The 22,541-nt window shown below is 32.1% G+C and overlaps 1 protein-coding gene and 2 long non-coding RNA genes across 9 annotated transcripts; 2 read left to right on the top strand and 1 right to left on the bottom strand.

The window, feature by feature from the left end:
* Positions 1 to 673: 673 nt before the first annotated feature.
* Positions 674 to 1,913, bottom strand: LOC132303640 (uncharacterized). The gene is made up of 2 exons (XR_009481304.1): positions 1,409 to 1,913; positions 674 to 1,231 (listed from the first exon to the last, which is right to left on the bottom strand). It is a non-coding gene; the product is annotated as an uncharacterized LOC132303640 (long non-coding RNA).
* Positions 1,914 to 8,962: 7,049 nt separating this feature from the next.
* LOC132303639 (uncharacterized) lies at positions 8,963 to 14,052 on the top strand. Of its 2 annotated transcripts, none has more exons than XR_009481303.1 (3): positions 8,963 to 9,279; positions 11,571 to 11,885; positions 12,654 to 14,052. It is a non-coding gene; the product is annotated as an uncharacterized LOC132303639 (long non-coding RNA). The 2 variants fall into 2 exon arrangements; XR_009481302.1 differs by having other exon boundaries at positions 8,968 to 9,279; positions 11,571 to 11,657.
* Positions 14,053 to 17,126: 3,074 nt separating this feature from the next.
* On the top strand, positions 17,127 to 22,252 carry LOC132303641 (putative disease resistance protein RGA3). 6 transcript variants are annotated; one of them, XM_059800977.1, is made up of 6 exons: positions 17,127 to 20,468; positions 20,912 to 20,980; positions 21,213 to 21,270; positions 21,557 to 21,628; positions 21,824 to 21,894; positions 21,998 to 22,252. In XM_059800977.1, exon 1 carries the CDS (start codon positions 17,297 to 17,299, stop codon positions 20,402 to 20,404), a length of 3,108 nt encoding a protein of 1,035 aa, XP_059656960.1. In that variant the 5' UTR covers positions 17,127 to 17,296; the 3' UTR covers positions 20,405 to 20,468; positions 20,912 to 20,980; positions 21,213 to 21,270; positions 21,557 to 21,628; positions 21,824 to 21,894; positions 21,998 to 22,252. The 6 variants fall into 6 exon arrangements, with proteins under 6 accessions (XP_059656960.1, XP_059656956.1, XP_059656958.1 ...); XM_059800973.1 differs by lacking the exon at positions 21,557 to 21,628; XM_059800975.1 differs by lacking the exon at positions 21,557 to 21,628 and having other exon boundaries at positions 21,196 to 21,270.
* Positions 22,253 to 22,541: the final 289 nt, after the last annotated feature.

Genomic DNA, 22,541 nt, shown 5'->3' with positions numbered 1-22,541 from the left:
TATGGTTATTGATTAATTATATTTAGATAGTTTATTTCTGTTTTGATTATTGTGATAGTGTTAATTGTAATATATTTATTTTAGGGTTAAATGCAAAAAACCCCCATGAACTATTGGCTAATTAACAACAAACCCCCTTGAACTACAAAAATTGCAAGAAACCCCACTAAACTATACATTTTTGTTGCAAATGACTCCATCTGGCGACGCTCCGATTGAATCTCACCGGCAAAATGAACATGTGCAATCATGCGACCCAAAATATCTAACTTTATGACCATATTGTCCTTTATAAGCATGAAAAACTCCATTGCCCTTCTTGTGACCATTCCATCCCCACTTCTTGAACTTACTTTTCCACCCAAACACACCCTTAGAAATACTGTTCATCTTCTCTGCGAGCCTTGTCAAGGATGAGGGAATAACCTTGTTAACTCCTCTGACTATTGATCTCTCTCCTTCTCTATATATATATATTTGCGTTGTAATTCATCCATTACAGATTGTCCAGAGAATCGAATAATTTTCATAATCGAACAATTTTAGAAACATTGATGGGGTCACATGATTATAGAGATGAATCAACAAATTCAGAAACACGTTTGAATAAAACAGAGTATTTGAAACCCCAATTTGGTATACACTGAGTAAACATTAAAAAAAAAAAAAAAAAAAAAAAAAAAAAAAAAAAAAAAAAAAACACCCCACACCACACAACTTTTGAGCTGAACTGTGATAAAAATATAAAATAAAATAAAAAAATAACAAAATCAATGGCAAACACATTATAGTAGAGACTTAGAAACCCAATTTCTCACCGAACTCGTTTCTGCACCGTCGGTGCACCACCCACCGATTCAACTTGCTGAGCCCGTCCTCACTACCGTCCGTCCTCTCCACCGTCCAAGTTCATCCTCTCCAAAGCTTTCCACCTTGCTCGAAAGCTCGCCAACGAGTCTCCACGGCCAATCCCGTCGCCCACCGCTGGGCCATTCCCCCACCATCTACTCACAGCCATCACCACCGCCGGGCTGTTCGCTACCACCGCCGATCCGAACTAGCCTCATCGTTGTCATCCGAGTCAACCAGCTGGTATCACAAACATCACTCCAAGTTGTGCTCTTTCTGCTCACCGCCGCCTTCTCGCTGGAAAAGGAGGATCCTGGCCGCCGTTCTCATCACCGGTGGGTGTCTGTCGAGTTCCTCACAGCGGCGAACCACCATCACAACACTGAAATACACAATCAATACAGACAGTCTCACTCATATATACACAAAATGCAAGTCAGTCATTTTCCCATCCTCTCCAAACCCTAATTTATACACAAAATCATATACATATATACACATTATATATCTATATCTATATACACACAACAAAATTAGGCACCGATAACGATGGAGTGACCTGAACTCCTTATCATCATTGACCAATTAATCTCTGTATCCCTCAACTTGATTGATAATGGCGCAACCACCACCATCGTCGCGATAGCTGCATCTGGTCCACTGTTGCCCTTATAATCCTCCACTTCCCCATTTCTCTAACCCAAAGGCCGTTGTTGATCCTCGGAGCCCGTCGATGACAACCCAGTTGATGGCGATCTTACACGACCAATTCTTATGTGCCAGGCTTCCCGACGGTCCGCAGCCGTGCGCCTCCTTCTTTAGGCTCGGGTCGATGGTGGATGAAGGTCAATCTATTACGCGTATGCTCGTTTAACCTCTGTGTTCAGCCTTTCCACGGCCTTGCAACTCTGAAACTGCGTCGTTTTATTGGTAGGGCAGTTTCGTCCTCCTATTTTCTAGTGGCCTGAGTGGGCAAATTGCAAAAAATTCATAGTTTAGGGGGGTTTCTTTTAGTTCAGGGGGGTTAGTTGCAAAGCCCCTATAGTTCAGGGGGGTTTTTTGCGTTTAACACTTTATTTTATTATTTGTTACATATTCTTCATTATCCTTACAAATATATGATATATAAGAAAATAATAAGATGTGTATTGCCGAATTTTTGGTCTCGAATTGTTAGTGCATATAACGTATTATACACGTATGCATTTGTATTTGTATTTTTACGTTTCTATTTTTTTAAAATGAAATTTTTAAATATATTTTAAAAAAATTATTGAATTATACTTTTACGTTTCTGTATTCGTATTTTTTTCGTACCGTATTTTACTAGTTATGGTGACGACCATCAAATGTACTAACATTTTGGTCTAATTTATCGAAATACCCTCAAATTGTTATGGTAAGTAACTGCAGTACCCCTTCTGTATGTATGTATGAGAGAGGAGGTGGACGAAAGGTAATATTAAAATTTTAATTTATTCAGTACATGACATCAACAAAATTTGTCATTAATTCGCATTGACCTTAACAGTAGAGAGATCCGTGTTTGTTAGTTTCATTTTTAGGAAAAGTCTGAGTAATTTTTCAAATCATAATTATGACAAATCATAAGAAAAGTATGTGTAATTTATCAATTCAAATTTAAAAAGTTTAGATGCAAATTGAATTTGATTATATAATAAGTTTAATCCAACTTGTGATTAAACTTTGAAAGGGAGTCCGGTCTCAACCAATGACACAATCAAACCCATTTACACCACCAAAAACATAATATAATTAAAGGGTGACCATGGGCTACCATCCTCTTAAACTATTTAAATCACAAAGTGAGATAGGATGAGAATCCAAAGTCACCTTTGGACAAAATAACGATAATATCTGTAATATTAATACGTAATTCTACGTCTAGTGTGAAATTTCTTCACTTTCAATTGTGAATTTCATTGTTAAAATGGTGAAATTTCACTTATTTTAACTTGTTTATGAAGAAAAAAAAAAAAATAGTAAAGTGAATGTCCTTCTCCTTGATCACGGCCAGAAGCTCCCTACGGATGGCGGTGGCGGCTTTATTCGCTCTACAAAAAATAGTACCCGGGAAATTGAATGTAATTGAGTGCATCCCCAAAGTAACACCATCAAAATTGGTAACAAGCCTAGCAATCCTCTCGGGGCTGTCAATGCCCAAGAAGAGAGAACCAAATTTTCGTTGGTGGGGAATATAGCTTGGTGGTCCCTCTAGCCAATTCATCAATCGGAAAAAGTCATAAATTTCATAATAATAGAGGATGACTTGCACCAATGGGCATCTTCTTTGCAACTGCCAAGAGCAGTGATAGCATCACCTGGATGGGACTTGCTGGCTAGGTAACTCATATACCGTGATTGGATAAATACACAGCTTATTGATTGTTGGTGATATAGCTAGGTCCTCCACGGGTGACAGTTTATTTAATTCACTCCGTGGCTTACTGAATAGATATATATATATATATTTTCTTATCTTATGATGTTATGTTTTGGTGTATTTCAACATTCAACTTTCTATTTAACAAAAGAGGACGAATTTTGTTCACATTAGGCTACATTTGTATTTTCACCGTTGGCTATCAATCCATTCAACACTAGGCAACATAACATTTGTATTCGGAATTAAGCTGAAGAATAAGAATAAATATTAGATGAATAAAATTAAAATGCTTTGATAAGGTGCAAGTTCGTAATTTAAATAAGTCAAAGGGCAAGAAAATACTTTTTACCATAATTTTGAGTGTCATTGTTTAATTTATCAAACTTAGGATATCATTGTTTTAAAAGTGTCGTCGTAATTATCTATTTTTAACCCAAATCTAAGAGAGTGTGAGTATAATTTATCAAAATTACTAATTGTGATGGTGAGGTCGCTTGTCAATCCAATTCTAGCCCACATGGGAATGGATATATTTAAAAATTAAAGTGCAATATATACATATGTAAAAATAATTACGAAACAAGCTAAAAGCCTAATCCAATGTAAAGGCCCAATCGATTTACAAAAAATTATTAGATAGTTTTGATCTTTTTGACACTTGGTAGACTAATAATTTCTCTCAATTTACATACTAGGATATTATTAAGTACTATTGATGGACAATAGAAAAAAAAATCACCTTCTTTTACTAGAATACAATGAATTTAAGTTGTGAACGGCTAGACAATTTATTATTATTATTATTGAATTGATATCTTAACATGTATACGTGGATTTACTTGGAGTGAGAGGTCCACATTTTTATTTATTTTTTTGTAATGATTTTCTCAACATGTATCATCCTAGAAAACTTTTTCTGCATTCTGAAGCATACAAGTCAATTCAATTTTAGCCACATGCGATTGAGGTCTAAATTAAGTGGTCCAATGATTATAACCTTTTTGTTGGTCCTTGAGCAATGCTCAGGGTAGTTGAACTATTCAACTTCTTTAATTTATAGGTTTTCTTAATTTTTTGTGATTTATTAAATGTGACAAGATATAGTCACATATCTAACTCCAATGCACAAGTCTATAATAATCAGTGGTACCAATTAATATGTGGTACCCTACTTAACAAATAGACATAGAAACAATTAATATGTGGTACCCTACTCAATAAATAGACATAGAAACATTCAATTTTTCGTGTATCAAATTGAGAGTTTTTATATTTGTCATCTGATTGCTACCGACATATTATCTAAATTTATCATGCACACTTCTATTTCTTCTTTGAGATTTGAGTTCTCAATCATTCAAACTAATATGATTATTGAATACAATGAACAATAAGTTACTGTGTTATTCATTCTTAATTTTTCCTTAATTGTGCTTCTACTATAATCATTATAAAAGAAAAAGATCAATGGTAGATTAATGTCACAAATATTTTTTTGCCTACTCAAAAGCAGACAGTAGACAATTTTGCTTTTTTATAAATTTTTTTTAATATGATTTTCCTAATATGCCCACATCCAATGTGATTAATGACTAATGAGTCCTACAAAATAATTCACAAGTCACTGTTATAAGTGGTGGAATGGTAAGTGGGAAGAGAAAGACTTTCAATAAAGTAAGTCAATCCAATTCCAGCCACATGTGAATGAGTCCCTGGGCGTTTATTTTGCAACCACCATGAGCAATTATTTTCACTAAAGTCATATTCTATTTTATTTTTATCTTTATATTCTACTTTCTTTCAGCAAATGTCATCTTAGTTTTAATATCAGTAATTGAAAATAGCATCTTATATATATTGATTTATTGAATGTGATTTACAATTTTTACTTTAGACAAGAGATAAACACTCTTCTATTATCTCTAATTTCTCAATAATCTATATGATGAGAAAAAGGAAGAGATGTGAGTTCTGATTATTGAATATTGATGGACAATTTTGACTTAAAACAAATATACTAAAAGTAAACTATAGACATTATTTTAATTTTATATTATGATTTTCCTAACTTGTACATTTTCAATGTTATTCACGGCTAATAAGTAATAAAAATTAGTTATAAGGGGACACATATATAGATGATGGAATGACAAGTATGTGAGAAGAGGAAAATTTGACTAAAGTCGGTTAATCTAATTTTAGATCAGAAAGTGAGATGGGATGAGAATCCAAAGTCATGTTTGGACAAAATAACAATAATACCTGTAATATTAATGCGTAATTCTATGTCTAGTGTGAAATTTCTTCACTTTCAATTGTGAATTTCATTATTAAAATGGTGAAATTTTACTTATTTTTACTTGTTTATAAAATATATATATATATAGTAAAGTGAACTTCTAAAAGATATATAAAAAAAGAAAAAAAAATCACTTAAAATCTTTAAATTAATAAAGTTTATAGTGTTGAAATCCATAAAAAGGGTTAAATTCACCACTTATGATATTAAAATTCTTGTAAAAATTTTAAAATAAATAAGATAAAATTTCACCAGGCACCTAGAAAAAAGAGTTCCTTGGAGTAATTGCTTAGAAGAGAAAGAACCAAATTTTCTTTGGTGGGGAATGTAGCTAGGTGGTCCCTCTAGCCGATGACTCATGTTTTGAAAAACATAAATTGGAAAAAGTCACAATTTCATAATAATAGAGCACCAATGGGCATCTTCTTTGCAATTGCCAAGAGCACTGATAGCATCACTTGGATGGACTTGCTAGCTACGCAACATTTGTATTATAATTTTGAATTTATTCGGAATTAAGTTAAAGAATAAGAGTAAATATTAAATGCGATGTGCACGTCATGTCATCAATTGTTTATACCTTCAAGAACCGAATTATGTTCACACTGGGCAACATTTATAAAGATAAACTTATTTATTAACTTATAATCAGATTCCCATGTCCTAGTTAAAGAATAAGAGTAAATATTAAATGCGATGTGCACGTCATGTCATAAAAACGAATAAACAAGAATAAACAAGCGATAAACACTTGAAATTAAGTCCTACCATATATTCCCAATATAAAACAAGATTTAACAGATTTTTCTTAATAAATTTTAAATATCTTTATAAATCTCAAATAATTTTATTATATTTAGAATCTTTTTACCTTTTTCTTAAAATAAAACTTACTTAATTGTATAAGTACGTAATATAATTAAGAATTAAACGAATTGAATAATCAAACACCAAAGGCCATCTTCTTTGTCGAATGAGTGGTGGGCATAATCACAGGGCCCAGTTCGGCGGTATGTTGAGTGCCGAGTATTTTAAATTTTTTTTTTTTTTAAATTTTATTTCTTATTTTCATTTTGCTATCTTCTTTGACGAATGAGTGGTGGGCATAATCATAGGGCCCAGTTAGGTGGTCTGTTGAATGCTGAGTATTTTAAATTTTTTTTAAAATTTTATTTCTTATTTTTATTTATTCTTGTTCTTGTTTTTAAATATGAAAATGAATTAATAGGAATAGACAAGTGATAAGCACTTGAAAGAAATAAAACAAGATCTAAGAGATTTTTCTTAATAAATTTTAAATACTTTTATAAACCTCAAAGAATCTTATTATAATTAAAAGGCCATAAGCTTAATCCATTCCAAATTTTGAACTTATTATTTTTTTGTTTCATGAATTATTTAATAATCATAGAGCACATAGATGAGAAAACTTTTCTCCCCATTATATCTTCATGATATAATACATTCAAGGAAGGAACAGTCTTACAATTAATTATAAGCCTGATTCTTATTCTTGAAACTTCATAATTTAAAATTTTAAAATCCTAATATTATCAACCATTATAAAAAGGGTGTTTATTTTATTCATACTATTTTTATTTATAAATTATGTACTAAAAAATAAAAATCTAATTAATTATTTTGCACCTTCACAAACATAAAAGATGTGAAACTGATAATAATTTTCTTAAACTAATAACGGACTTAGACCCACCTAATTAAGTGATCTTATTATGATATTTTCATTCTCGAACAATTGCGAAGTACTTACAAGATTGAATGTCTTTTACACACACGTGTGTGTGTGTGTGTGAGAGAGTGAGAGAGAGAGAGAGAGAGAGAGAGATTCACAGTTATTACCTTAAACAAGACACTTCTATTTACTCTTTGAAGATTTACAGTTTTTCTTTTTCTTTTTTTTAAAGATTTTGCTAACTTGTGTCAATCATGGGCCCCATGGCTAATAAGTAAAAAATAAATAAATAATTAAATAAATAATTGTGAGGTCAATAGGGCACATAAGTATGAGAAGAGGAAGACTTTGACGAAAGTTAGTGGATCTAAATTCTAGCCACTTGAGGTATATAGTACGCATATGAGAGAAGGATAAGGACGTGGGAAGAGGAAGACTTTGACGTCTAGCCACGCGAGGTCTATAGGTCCCTTGCATTTATTATGCAACGACCATGAGCAGTGATCTCATTTCCACGGAAGGATCAATGCGTGATGAGTGGAACAACTTTTGCTTATACATATTTTATTTCATATGTATATATATTATTTTTTTTGATATTATTTTAAATTTTATGCTTTCAATATTTAGTATAAAAATAATTTTTCTGTGAATTAAAATTTTATTCTATTTTGAATAACGTTTACTTTTTTAAGTAATACCTAATTTACCTTATCAAATTTACTTAATTGAATAAATATGTATCTACAGTACTTTTCTAATATATAGCAAACTTTTTGTGTATAATTCAATCTAATTCCAGCCACATGTCAATAAGGTCTAAATTAAGTAGTCTATTGATTATAACCTTTTTTGTCCATGAACATTGTTAAAGACTTGCAATGCCTCGCTGGTTGAACTATTGAATGTCATTTAATTTTTTGTGATTAATTGATCGAATGTGACAAGATATATTCACATATCTAACTTCAATGTGAAAATCTACAGTATTCAGTGGATATCAATTAATATGTGGTACTCTAATTAATAGACAAGCAAAATTTTTATTTTTATTTTTTTGTACATCCAGATAAATTGAGAGTTTTCACATCTATTAACTAATTGGTTCTCCGAAATATTATAAACTTTCTCAAAACTCAACATGCAAACTTATATTACCCCTTTGAGAATTGAGTTCTCAATCATTCATACAAAGGGAGGAGTAAATAACAATCATGGACTTTCTCCAATGTATTTAGGCAAATTGATAGTTTTCATGTTTGTCAATTGGTTGATATATGAGATATCATGGACTTTCTCTAAACTCAATATGCACGCTACGAACAAAGGGAGGAATAAATAAAAATTGAGTTCAAGATTAGGTGATTATTGAATATAATGGACAATAGGTTATGCTAAAATAATGTTGCTATCTTATTTATCACTTTTCAATGTCAAATTTTTTATTTCTAATTAGAGTTTGATAAAGTATAAAATTAATAATTCTATCAATTAATAAATTTTGCATCTAACCAATGCAATTGTTTATTCCTCTTTGAAGAGTAATATAACTTGTTAATTTTGTGACCATGATACTTTTTATTGTTAAACTTTAATTTGATATAGTGTAAATTGTGGAATGTAACTTTTTTTTTTTTTTTTTTTAAAATTAAAGCAATTTTCATTAAGTAAAGAACTTTACAAAAGTTGGGCTTGGCCCATAAGAGAAAGCAGCCCAAGGCTACAATACAAGTCCAAACTAGGACATACATAAAGCAAGATAACAACCACTAACTGCCGTTAATGGAGCATCAATACATTCCGGTGAAAACAAAGGAGGGCTAAGCCTTGATGTCTCAGTTCAGCGGCCGGAGAGGAGGCCTACAGCATGAGGGAGATAAATTCCAATCCATGAGGATCAATTTCGCCGAAGCGCATTCTCTCAGACAACCTAACTTCAAAATACCTGCTATTGTGGAGCAAACTTTTGCATAGACGACTCTATGGGATGATTTGTGTCCTTTGAAAATTCGAGCATTTCTCTCTTCCCAGGTATGGTATACCAAAGCTGATATGCATAATTTCCTATGCAGGTTAATTGGGGTATTTGTTTTCCATTTAGTACTGATCCATACTACAAGATTCTCCCAACTTGTAATTGTTGTGTGAATGTTGCTCTTGTATTTGATAAAACGCCATAGATGGGAGGTGAAGTTGCAATAAAAAAATAGATGATCATGAGACTCACCTGATATGTTGCAGAGGGAACAAATGTTATGATGTTTAGCCATAGATTTACTGTCGAGTGTTGGTAGTTTGCATTGAGCAGCCAGCCAAAGATTGAATTTCATTCTTGGTATGGTTGGAGAGTGTCAAACAAGGTTGTGCCATGAGACAATAGGAAGGTCACCTACCATGTGTGCCACAGTGTGTTTGAATGAGTAGTTGCCATTAGGTGAGACTGTCCACTTCTTATTATCACTTCTAGAAGGGCATGGAGGTGGCAGTGCGAGCAATTCAAGGATTGCACTAGTAACAGAGGGAGGGAATGACCAGTTGCTGTTGACAATGAATGTATTCATAGTTACTGTACCATTGAAACCAGCTGCAGTGAGTAGATGAAGTGGAAATCTTGAACTTAAAGGACCCCCTGGAGCCCAATTGTCCCACCAAAAGGAAGTGTTAGCACCATTGCCTATAGAGTACTTTATGAGTTGTCTAGCAAGGTGCCTTAGTTGGAGAATTTTTCTCCAACTTCAAGAGCATGGCTGAGGGTAGTTCAATGACCATAGGTTTCTGGACTTCAGTAGGTGAGAGTGGCACCACCTTACCCACAATCTATTTGTGTCTTCTTTGAGAATGTCTCAAATGAATCTGATTATTCCAGCCTTGTTTGCAATCTCCAAATTGGGGATCCCCAAACCACCTGCAGATTTAGGACTGCACACCCTGCTCCAAGCTACCTTAGAACCTGAAGACTTCATTTCTGGCCCTGACCACAGAAATCTCCTAAAAATCTTGTTGAGTTCATCAATTACTCCCTTAGGCAGAATAAAAATATTGCACCAGTAGTTTTGAGTTGACACCAACACTGAATTTATCAATTGGAGTCTACCTGCATATGAGAGAGATCTTGAAGTCCAGTTAGTGATTCTGTGAGTGATTCTGCTTACCAACAAACTGCAATGCTGAGACTTCAAATTTGTAGAAATCAATGGTACTCCAAGGTATCTGACTGGTAGTGTGCCTGATTGAATACTTAGCAATGTAGAAATTTGATGCTGAGCGTGGTCATTTACACCAGAAAAATAAACCTCACTCTTTGATAGGTTGATGTCTAGGCTTGACATAGAGCAGAAAAGATCAAGAGCTGATTTGAGGACTGAGATTGATGTAATATCTCCATGGCAAAATAGTAACAGATTATCTGCATAGGACAAATGAGTGATTTTGTGTTCTCTGCACCTCTAATGGAACTTGAAAGAGGGCACCCTTCCCACTAATGATTTTGTGGAATGTAACTTGTTCATAAGTATTTTATGTATAAAATTAAAATGTTTTGAGAAGGTGTAAGTTCATAATTCAAATAAGTTAATTCATAAGATAAAGAGCAAGAAAATACTTTTAACCTCGATTTGAGATATCTTTGTCCAATTTATCAAACTTAGGGTGGTTATTGCTTCAAAAAGTGTTTAAGTCATAACTACTTATTTTTAACTCAAACCTAGAGAGTGAATGTAATTTATCCAAAATACTAATTGTCACAGTGAAGTCACTTCTATGGACACGTATAACTATATAAGTGGTGGAAAAGATAAGTCAATCCAATTCTAGCCCACATGCAAATTAAGTGAACCATTAAATATCATTTAATTATTGGTGGTTTGTGAATGGAGCTTGATTAGGTGAACTATTAAATGTCATTTAATTATTTATTTCCTACTTTTTGTGATTTGTTAGATGAGATTTTTTTTAAAAAAAAAAACTAAAGTGCAATATATACATATGTAAAAATAATTACAAAACCTATAAGACTAGTCTAATGTAAAGGCCCAATTGATTTACAGACTAAGTAGAATACAATGAAATTAATCGATCACGTGAACTATCAATCGATTATTAAGTAGAATACAATGAATTTAAGTTGTGATCTGCTAGACAATTTTTTATTCTTTTGTAATAATTTTCTTAACACGTTTACCTGAATTTACTTGAAGTGAGAGGTCCACATTTCATTTTCATATCCTAATTAGTTTGAATGTGATTCTTTGACCGTGGTTAATGCTGTCAATGCCAATATTCTTGGGCCGACTGACATTCATCCCATTTGCTTTGATATTCAGGGTACGCTTCAGCAATTTTCTTTTGCACATCTTAGCCATGTTCATAGGAATGGCAATGAGATTGCGGAAATTATCTCGTTCTCACATGTATGAATACTGCTCTTGGTTTTATTCCTGTTGATATTCTTCAATTAGCAGCCAAGGACAGTGTTTAATGTTTGTCTTTGTAAGGTTGTTTGCAAGTGTAAACAAAAAAAAAAAAAAAATTAGGGCCCCACTGCACGTGCGAATGAGCAATGACCTGTGTGGTTTGTGAATGAGAGTCCTTGCATTTATCCTGCAGTGATCTCATTACCACGGAAGGATGAATGCGTGGTTAGTGGAACGACTTTAGCCTATACATATTTTGTTTCATCTGTATATATATTATTTTAAATTTTAAGCCTTCAATATTTAGTAATAAATATTTTTTCTGTGAATTATAATTTTATTCTATTTTTTAAGTTATATCTAATTTAAAATTTCAAACTCAGTTAATTGTGAAAAGTATGCAATGCCCGTGGTAGTTGAACTATTCAACATTTTTTATTTATAGGTTTTTTTTAATTTTTTGTGATTTATTAAATGTGACGAGATATATTCACATATCTAACTTCAATGCAAAAGTCTATAATACTTAACGGTATCGATCAATATGTGGTACCCTATTCAATAAATAGATATAAAAATATTCAATTTTTCATATATTTAAACAAATTGAGAGTTTTCATATCTGTTATCTAATTACTACTCGAGATATTATCTAAATTCATCATACACACTTCTATTATCTCTTTGAGAATTGAGTTCTCAATCATTCAAACTAAAATAATTATTGAATATAACGGACAATAAGTTACCGTGACATGTTAACACCAAAAGATCATTCTTAATTTTTTTCTTAATTGTGCTTCTACTATAATCATTTTAAAAGACAAGGATCAATGGTACATTAATGTCACAAATATATTTTTTGCCTACTCAAAAGCAAACAGTAGACAATTTTGTTTGTTTTTTTTGTTTTTTTTTTTTCTATATGATTTTCCTAACATGTCCATATCCAATGTGATTAATGACTAATGAGTTCTACAAAATAATTCTCAGGTCACTGTTATAAGTGGTGGAATGGTGAGTGGGAAGAGGAAGACTTTCAATAAAGTAAGTCAATCCAATTCCAGCCACATGTGAATGAGTCTCCGGGCATTTATTTTGCAACAAATATGAGCAATTATTTTCAGTAAAGTCATATTCTATTTTATTTGTATCTTTATATTCTATGAGACAATGTATCACTACTTTCTTTCAGCAAATATCATCTTAGTTGATATCAGTAACTGAAAATATCATCTTATATATATTGATTGATTGAATGTGATTTGCAATTTTTACTTTAGACAAGAGATAAACACTCTTCTATTATCTATGATTTCTCAATAATCTATATGATGAAAAAAAAGAAGAGATGTGAGTTCTGATTATTGAATATTGATGGACAATTTTGACTTAAAACAATCATTCTAAAAGTAAACTGTAGACATTTTTTTAATTTTATATTCTGATTTTCCTAACTTGTACATTTCCAAAGTTATTCATGGCAATTAGTTATGAGGGGACACATGTATAGATGGTGGAATGATAAGTATGTGAAAATAGGAAGACTTGACTAAAGTCGATCAATCCAATTCTATATCAGAAAGTGAGATGGGATAAGAATCCAAAGTCACGTTTGGACAAAATAACAATAATATCTGTAATATTAATGCGTAATTCTATGTCTTGTGTGAAATTTCTTCACTTTTAATTGTGAATTTCATTATTAAAATGGTGAAATTTTACTTACTTTTACTTGTTTATAAATGAAAAAAAAAAAAAAACACTGTAAAGTGAACTTCTAAAAAATATATAAAAAAAGAAAAAAAATTCACTTGAAATCCTTAAAATAATGAAGTTTATGGTGTTGAAATCCATAAAAAGGGTTAAATTCCCCACTTGTGATATTAAAATTTTTATAAAATTGAAAATAAATAAGATAAAATTTCACCATAAAGAACCTAGAAAAAAGATTTCCTTAGAGAAATTGCTTAGAAGAGAAAGAACCAAGTTTTCGTTGGTGGGGAATATAGCAAGGTGGTCCCTCTAACCGACGAGTCATGTTTTGAAAAACATCAATTGGAAAAAGTCACAATTTCATAATAATAGAGGATGACTTACGCCAATGGGCGTCTTCTTTGCAACTGGCAAGAGCAGTGATAGCATCACCTGGATGGACTTGCCAGCTGGGCAACATTTGTATTATAATTTTGAATTTACTCGGAATTAAGCTGAACTAAGAATAAATATTAGGTGCGACATGCACGTCATATTATTAATTATTTATATATTTATGGACCAAATTATGTTTACATTGGGCAACATTTATAAAGATAAGTTTGTTTATTCACTTATTATTAGATCCACATATTCTAGTCCGGACAGCCATCCAAAGTGGTAAGCACTTAAAATGAAGTCCTACCATATTTTTCTAATATGAAACAAGATCTAAGAGATTTTTCTTAATAAATTTTAAATACTTTTATAAACCTCAAAGAATCTTATTATATTTAGGTTCTTTTTATCTTTTCATTAAAACAAAAAGAGAAGCTCAAATTAGATGGCCATAAGCTTAATCCATTCCAAATTTTGAGCTTACTATTTTTTTGTTTCATGAATTATTTTATAATCACAGAGCAGATAGATGAGAAAACTTTTCTCTCCTACTCTTCACTATATAATACATCAGGGAAGGGATGGTCCTACAATCAATTATAAGTCTTATTCTTAAAACTTCATAATTTAAAATTTTTAAAATCCTAGTATAATCAACCATTATAAAAGGGTATTTATTTTCTTCATACTATTTTTATTTATAAATTATGCACTAAAAAATAAAAATCTAATTAATTATTTTGCACTTTCACAAACATGAAAGATGTGAAACTGATAATGATTTCCTTGAGCTAGAAGCGGGCTAAGGCCCACCTAATTAGGTGGTGTTAAGACTTTTTCATTCTTGAGCAATCGCAACTGACTTACAGGATTGACTTAAATAATCCGTTTAATCAAGAAAGGAAGAGATGCTAATTGAGTATAAATAAGACTAGGTGATTACTGAATATTTCTTTTCTCTGTTTTTTTTTTTTTTTTTTTTTTAAAACAAAAAAAAGATTTTCCTAACTTTTGTACAGTGTCATTCATGGGCCCATGGTCATTATAGGACACACATATGAGTTATGGAATGATAAGGATGTGGGAAGACTAAATTTTACTTTATTGTTATTTTTATATACATACTTTATTTTGTATGTATATATATTATTTATTTATGTTGTTTTAAATTTTAATAAATAGTGTCTATGTGAATTAAAATTTTATTCTATTTTGAATAATGTTTACTATTCTAAATAATATCTAATTTATATGATCAAACTCACTTAATTGAATAAATACTTAATATTATTTAAAATTATATGAATTGAATTATCAAACACCAAAAGCCATCTTCTTTGACGAATGAGTGGTGGGCATAATCATAGGTCCAGTTGGCTGGTCTGTTGAATGCTGTGTATTTTAAAGTTTTTAAAATTTTATTTCTTATTTTTATTTTTTCTTGTTCTTATGTAAATATGTGAACATTCAACTTTGAATAATTGAATCACTACTTGATTGAATAAAATTGTTTGGAACGAGGAGTTCTAGCCACATGGGAATGGGTCCCTTGCATTTATTCTGCGGTGATCTCATTACCAAGCAAGGATGAATGCTTGGTTAGTGGAACGACTTTAGCCTATACATATTTTATTTCATCTGTATATATATTATTTTAAATTTTAAGCCTTCAATATTTAGTAATAAATCATTTTTCTGTGAATTATAATTTTATTCTATTTTTTAAGTAATATCTAATTTAAAATTTCAAACTCAGTTAATTGAATAAGTATGTAACTACAGTACTTTTTTCTAATACATAGCAAACTTTTTGTGTACAAGTCCTCCAATTCCAGCCTCATGCCAATAAGGTCTAAATTAAGTGGTCCATTGATTATAAGCTTTTTTTTTGTCCTTGAGCAAATATTAAAGACTTGCAATGTCTGGGTTGTTGAACTGTTGAATGTCATTTATTTATAAATTTTTTATTTTCTTTGTGATTTATTAAATCTGACAAAATATATTCACATATCTAACTCGAATGTAAAAGTTTACACAGTGGATATCAATTGATACGTGGTACTCTAGTTAATAGACAGACATAAGTAGGTTTTTTTCTCTCTCTCTCTCTCTCTCTCTCTCTCTAGACAAATTGAGTGTTTTCACATCTATTAAATAATTGGTATCCCGAAATATTATAAACTTTCTCAAAACTCAACATGCAAACTTATATTACCCATTTGAGAATAATTCATGTGAAGGGACTTTCTCTAATGTGAAAGTCTACAAAATTTAGCGTGTAACAACTAACATGTGGGAGACATAAAAAATATATATAATAATAATAATAATAATAATAATAATAATATCTCAAATTTTCGTGTATTTAAGCAAATTAAGAGTTCTCATGTCTGTCAGTTGGTTGATACCTGAGATATCTTGGACTTTCTCCAAACTCAATATGAATGAAGGGAGGAAGAAATAACAGTTGAGTTTAAGATTAGGCTATAATAATGTTATTATTTTATTTATCACTTTTTAATGTCAAAATTTTTATTTCTAATTAAAGGTTGATAAAAATATAAAATTATAAATTTTATCAATTAATAAATTTTGCACCTAACCAATGCAATTGTTTATTCCTTTTTGAAGAGTAATATAACTTATTCATTTTGCGAAAATGGTGTTTTTTGTTGATAAACTATAATTTAATTTGATAGAGTGTAAATTGTGGAATTTAACTTATTCACAATTATTTTAATGAATAAAATTAAAATACTTTGAGAAGGTATAAATAAGTCAAATAAGTCAATTTATAAGTCAATTGGCAAGAAAGTACTTTTTATTAACGCGTGATTGCTAATTTTACTTCTAGCGCAAAATTTCTTCGCTTTCTGTTGTAAATTTTATTATTAAAATGATGAAATTTCACTTATTTTTACTCGTCTATACAAAATATATATATAGTAAAGTGAACTTCTAAAAAATATATATATAAAAAAGTCACTTAAAATCTTTAAAATAATAAAAATTTATGTTGTTGAAATCCATTAAAAAAAAAAAAAAAGGGTTAAATTCACCACTTATCATATTAAAATTCTTGTAAAATTTTAAAATAAATATGATAAAATTTCACCGAAAAAAGAGTTCCTTGAGTAAGCTGAGAAAAGAAAGAACCAAATTTTCGTCGGTGGGGAATATAGCTAGGTGGTCCCTCCAGCCGATTAGTCTTGTTTTGAAAAAGCTACTTTAATCTGTATATTGGCCTACAACCTCTCATTTTTTCTAAAGTAGGCCCAATGGGCATATTCTTTGCATCAATTGGAGCGGTGATAGCATCACCTGGATGGACTTGCTAGCTAGGTAAATACACAGCTTATTGATTGGTGGTGATATAGCTAGGTCCTCCACAGGTGACAGCTTATTTTATTCACTAGGTACAATAATACTGGTACTACTTTCTTCTTTCCAAGTTCTAAATTACAGTATCATTCTAGCTTTTGTTGCATTTTGAAAGCACATACAAACTCCTTCATCTCATCAGGAATAATAATTCAGTGACTATGGCGGAAGCACTTCTTCAAGTTGTTCTTGACAATTTGAACTCTATGATCCAAAGGGAGTTTGGATTACTATGGGGCGTTGACAAGGAGATGAAAAATCTTTCTAGCAAACTCTCTACAATCAAGGCTGTACTTGAAGATGCTGAGCTCAAGCAACTGCAAGAAAAGCCAATCAAAATTTGGTTGCGAAAGCTCAAACAAGCTGTTTATGATATAGATGATGTCTTGGACGAGGGTGCAACTGAAGCTGCTCGATTGAAGGAGCCTAAAGGCCAAAAATTTGGATCTCTCAGTAAGGTACGCCACTATTTCTTATCTTGTTATTCTCCTCTAGACAATGTTTTGTTTCGTCACAAGATAGGGAATAAAATGAAGGAAATTAATGAGAAGTTGAATGCAATTGCTGATGAGCGGAGGGATTTTCATTTGCATGAGGTGGTTGTGGCGAGTCGAGTTGGAATTCCTGAATGGCGCGAAACCAGTTCTGTTTTAACTGAAGATCGTGTGTATGGAAGAGAAAATGATAAAGAAAGTGTTATCGAACAGTTGGTGATAAAAGCAAGTGACTGTCAGGATGTTTCGATACTTCCTATTCTTGGTATTGGAGGGCTCGGAAAGACGACGCTTGCCCAACAAGTGTTCAATGATGAAAGGGTAATTAAGCATTTTGAGCCGAGAATTTGGGTTTGTATTTCAGAAGATTTTGAAGTAAAGAGGGTCATTAAACTGTTAATAGAATCGGTGAGTGGGAAATCTTGTGACGATTTAAGCTTAGATATTCTCCAAAGACAACTTCAAGATAAGTTGAACGGCAAAAGATATTTGGTTGTTTTGGATGATGTGTGGAATGAGAATCGACAAAAATGGGAGATGGTAAAATGTGTACTACCATCTGGATCAAAGGGTGCTTCAGTCATTACCACAACTCGTCTCGAAAACGTGGCATTGATTATGAGAACGCTCCCTATATATCGTTTGACGTGTTTGTCAGAAGATGATTGTTGGTTAGTGTTCAAGCAACAAGCATTTAAAGACGAGGGTGAAGATCGTTCAAACCTTGTGGCAATCGGGAAGGAGATCGTGAAGAAGTGTAGGGGCGTAGCTTTAGCGGCAAAGGCTCTTGGAAGCTTACTGCAGTTCAAAAATGAAGAAAGTGAGTGGGTTAATATTAAAGAAAGCAAAATTTGGGGTTTACCACAAGATGAGTACTCCATAATGCCTGCATTAAGATTAAGTTACTATAATCTTCCATTCGAGTGTAGACAGTGTTTTGCTTATTGCGCCATGTTTGAAAAGGATTCTAGAATCGAGAAGGATCGTATAATTCATTTATGGATGGCTAGTGGTTTCATTTCATCTAATGGAACGATGGAATTGGAAGACATTGGTAATGCGATATGGAAAGAGTTATATTCTAGATCTTTCTTCCAAGAGGTAGAGAATGACGATTTTGGCAATATTCAAAGTTTTAAGATACATGATCTTGTTCATGATCTAGCTGAATCTATTATGGAAGATGAATGTCACGTGATGAAGGTTGAAAGGTCAAATGATAAACAAAACCACAGTGTTCGACATGTCACATTAGTTGATGCCTCTGAAGCATTGGAAAATGTTAAATCTTTGAGAAAATTATTTGTGAAGGCATTTTCTCACGACTTTACGAAATTTAGTACCTTACGAGTTCTGAATGTTAATGATGGAACTCTTATAAGTAAGCTGCCATCCTCAATTGGCAATTTAATTCATTTAAGGTACTTGAATCTTTCTCACAATACTATGTTGACAACTCTTCCGGAGTCATTATGCAACCTATTGAATTTGCAGACCTTATACCTTAACAGGTGTCTGAGTCTTAAAAGGTTACCCAACCACATGGGACGCATGATCAATCTCCGACATCTATTTATGGAAGACTGTTATGGTCTAACAGAAATGGCTCCAGAGATCGGGCAGTTAACCAACCTCAAGTCATTAAGTATTTTCATTGTGGGTGAGCTGCAATTGGGTGAGCTGCAAGTGTTAAACCTGGGAGGAAAATTATATATTAAGCATCTGGAAAGGGTGGAGAATTGGGTGGATGCAAGAGAAGCAGCAAACTTGGAGCAGAAAAAAAACCTCTACAGCTTGCGTTTGGGTTGGAATATTCGAAGTGAATCAGAAAATGCTGAACGGGTACTAGATGCTCTTAAACCTCACCCAAATCTTAAAGAGTTGATCATAGAAGATTATCCAGGTACCTCTTTCCCACGCTGGATGAGTGATCTAGTACTGCTTCAAAATTTAGTTAGAGTTTCACTTTATCGTTGCAAAAATTGTCAAAGTGTTCCACCATATAGTCAATTGCGTTGGTTGAAACATCTTGAGATTTCTCACATGCCATCTTTGGAAAGGTTGTCAAGAGAGGAAGAAAAAGATGTATTCCCTTGTCTTTCCCAATTGATTATTTATGATTGCCCTAAGTTGACATTTATGCCATGCCTTCCGTCACTCAAATATTTACGAGCACATGGAGGCAGTGATGTCTTATTGAGTTCGATCTCAAACCTCAGTGCTCTTGAGTCACTAAATATCCGGCATTGTCATGAGATTGAGTCATTACCGGAACAAGGATTACAAGGCCTCAACTCTCTCCGTTCTTTAGAGGTTTATTACTGTAGAAAGTTGAAGTCCTTGTCTGAGGGACTGCAACACCTCAAAGCCCTTGAGAGTTTGAGTCTTCGAGGATGCGACGAGCTCGTTTCTCTGCCGGAGGGTATTAAACACCTCCATTCCCTTAGAAATCTGGAAATTTCATCGAATCACAAGTTGGTGGTTTTGCCGGAGGCCTTACAGCATGTCCCTGCACTGCAATCTCTACACATCGATGCATGTGGAGAGCTAACATCGTTGCCTGACTGGTTGGGAAATCTTGCATCTCTTCAATCGTTGTCGATTGGTCTTTGCCCAAAGGTTGAGTCACTTCCAGACAGCATTCAAAGCCTAACCAATCTCACAACTTTGTCAATTTGGAAATGTGGTGAACAACTCAAAAGGAGATGCGAGAAGGGAAGCAGGGAGGATTGGTATAAGATACAACACATACCAAGTGTTTATATATATTATTAGTGTGAGAGATGGCACAAACTACAAACTGTTGCGGTGGGCCCGTGGCTACTTCATGTTACAAAAGGTAACTTCTTCTGAATATTAAAAATACATCTATACATATATTTGTGTTGGTCAATTTTGCTTACACTGTGTTTCAACAAGCCCCGGATTATCTCACTTTTTCACACTAATGAGCGTGTTCGGACTTCACATCAGTTGATTACATAGATTAAACAAATCCTTTGCTGGAAGTAGTAGTAATTTCTCATTGTCTAACTAAAATTTATATGAATTTTGCAAAAACAAAAGTGCAGAAATTCAAAAAAAATTCTTACAATATGTTGTCATCTCCTTTTGTCTCAATATTTTTATTATGCATATTAACTTCCGAAAAAAAGTATTTTTATTATGCATATTGGTCAACAATATCAAACAAGGAATGGTTATACATGTGGCTAATAAATTATTACAGATACAGTTTTTTTCTTTTTTTTAAGTACTAATAGTTTGAACATTTGGTTGTAGATGACAGGATATTACCAATAAGAATAAGAGTTCGTGACTTTATGATATTTCTTTAGGTACATTTTAGAGGTATGTAAATTTTATTTTTTCTTATAAAAAACTTTTCATTAGGCATTGCTCTGCTTTGAATAACTTTGAAAACCGTGCACAATTGCCATTTCTTAAGGTTTTATATATTTGTTTGGTATTATAAACTTTTCCTTCTTCTTCCATTTTTTATTTTTTTTTTATTTTATTTTTTTTGGTCCTAATGTTTCTCAAATACAACCTGAATCTATTAATAGCCAATATATGTTTGTAGGAACTTAGCAGCAAGATGAACGGTTCGGGACGATCCTCCTTCATTGTGCATTTTTTATGTATGTAATTTCCAAAGTCTTCTCTTTGTTATTTTTTCTATAATTAATGTTGGCCATTATGGTGTTTCTTTGAGAAAGAATTAGTCTATGTAAGGCTTCAATTGTACTTCCAGTTATGAGCACTTTTCTTCTAAATAGTAAAATAGTGAATTTAGATAATCAACCTGAATCTATTATGCAAATTCTCCAACTTGCTCTAATATTACGCGCAGCAAATTTCTGACAAACTAATTTTTTAATTGTTATTTAATCAACTTGATTTTAACTACTTTGTTTCAATTTTCAGATAATCCATTAAAAGTGTACTCCAGATTTATCTATCCAAGTTGGAAAAAAACACATTTTATTACTCTTTCAGGTCAATTTAAGTCCCATTTTGGTTGCACATGCCTCATTCAATGAAACATCTGTTTGTAAAATTTTGCTTGCTTGTTTTCGCTGTCTTGTTATCTCAATGCAAGTGATAGAAAATAAATTACGTGGAGCTCTAAAATTTTTGTTGTAGTGAACTTATACCTTGAAAGTATTCACTATGACATTTTGTTCCTGACAGGAGATTAGCACAGAGGTAATCCAGTAAGTGTCAACTGATTCAAGAAGACCAGGGATTCAGCACTTTGAAATGTATTGATTTGCTATTATTAACTTTATTTTTACTATTAATTAATTAATTTATTTATTTCTTATTTTTGATATGCTATTTATTTTGATATTGTGTTGTTGCCAGGAGATGAACAAATAGGTGACCAAAATACTCAGAGACTCCTTTATGACGCCTAGAAAAGATGTTTGTGGTTGCAATTTCAAGTGTCTGGCTTGGGATTTCAAGTGTTCTCAATTTATCTGATGCTGTAATTTGATTAGACAAGATGAAGCAAATTCTTTGCTTGAGATAGCATTATTCTTTCTTATGTAAAATTATTAAAGAAATTTCACAATTCGAGAGAATGTGTCTACACTTGCATTGTGTATTGTTCGATAATCTGTTGTGTTTTATTTTTTTGGTAGGTAAGCTGAGATTTTAATTAAAAGAAACTTAATAAAAAAGCAGACTAAAGTTAAAAAAACTAAGAAGCATGGAAAGAAAGAAATGAAGAAGAAAATAGGGTAATAGCTAAATAGAATTACAGCAAGCCATATGTCTACAACAATATAAGCAGCAACATTGCAAACTCAAGCAAGATGATAATATGAAAGCAAGGCCTCAAGTACAAACAATATTTCTACAACAATATACATATAATTACTATCATGAAATTAAACATAAATCC

Source organism: Cornus florida, unplaced genomic scaffold, assembly GCF_030987335.1.
Source record: "Cornus florida cultivar Cherokee Brave unplaced genomic scaffold, ASM3098733v1 CherokeeBrave_3.0.0_Hap2_Chr04, whole genome shotgun sequence".
Taxonomy (NCBI): domain Eukaryota; kingdom Viridiplantae; phylum Streptophyta; class Magnoliopsida; order Cornales; family Cornaceae; genus Cornus; species Cornus florida.
The sequence above is the reverse complement of the archived record's forward strand: the minus strand, read 5'-3'. Positions and strand labels throughout refer to the sequence as shown.

What these genes read in the sequence shown, in the direction of transcription:
- LOC132303641 (XM_059800979.1), top strand. Translation starts at nt 17,297, where the DNA reads ATGGCGGAAGCACTTCTTCAAGTTGTTCTTGACAATTTGAACTCTATG.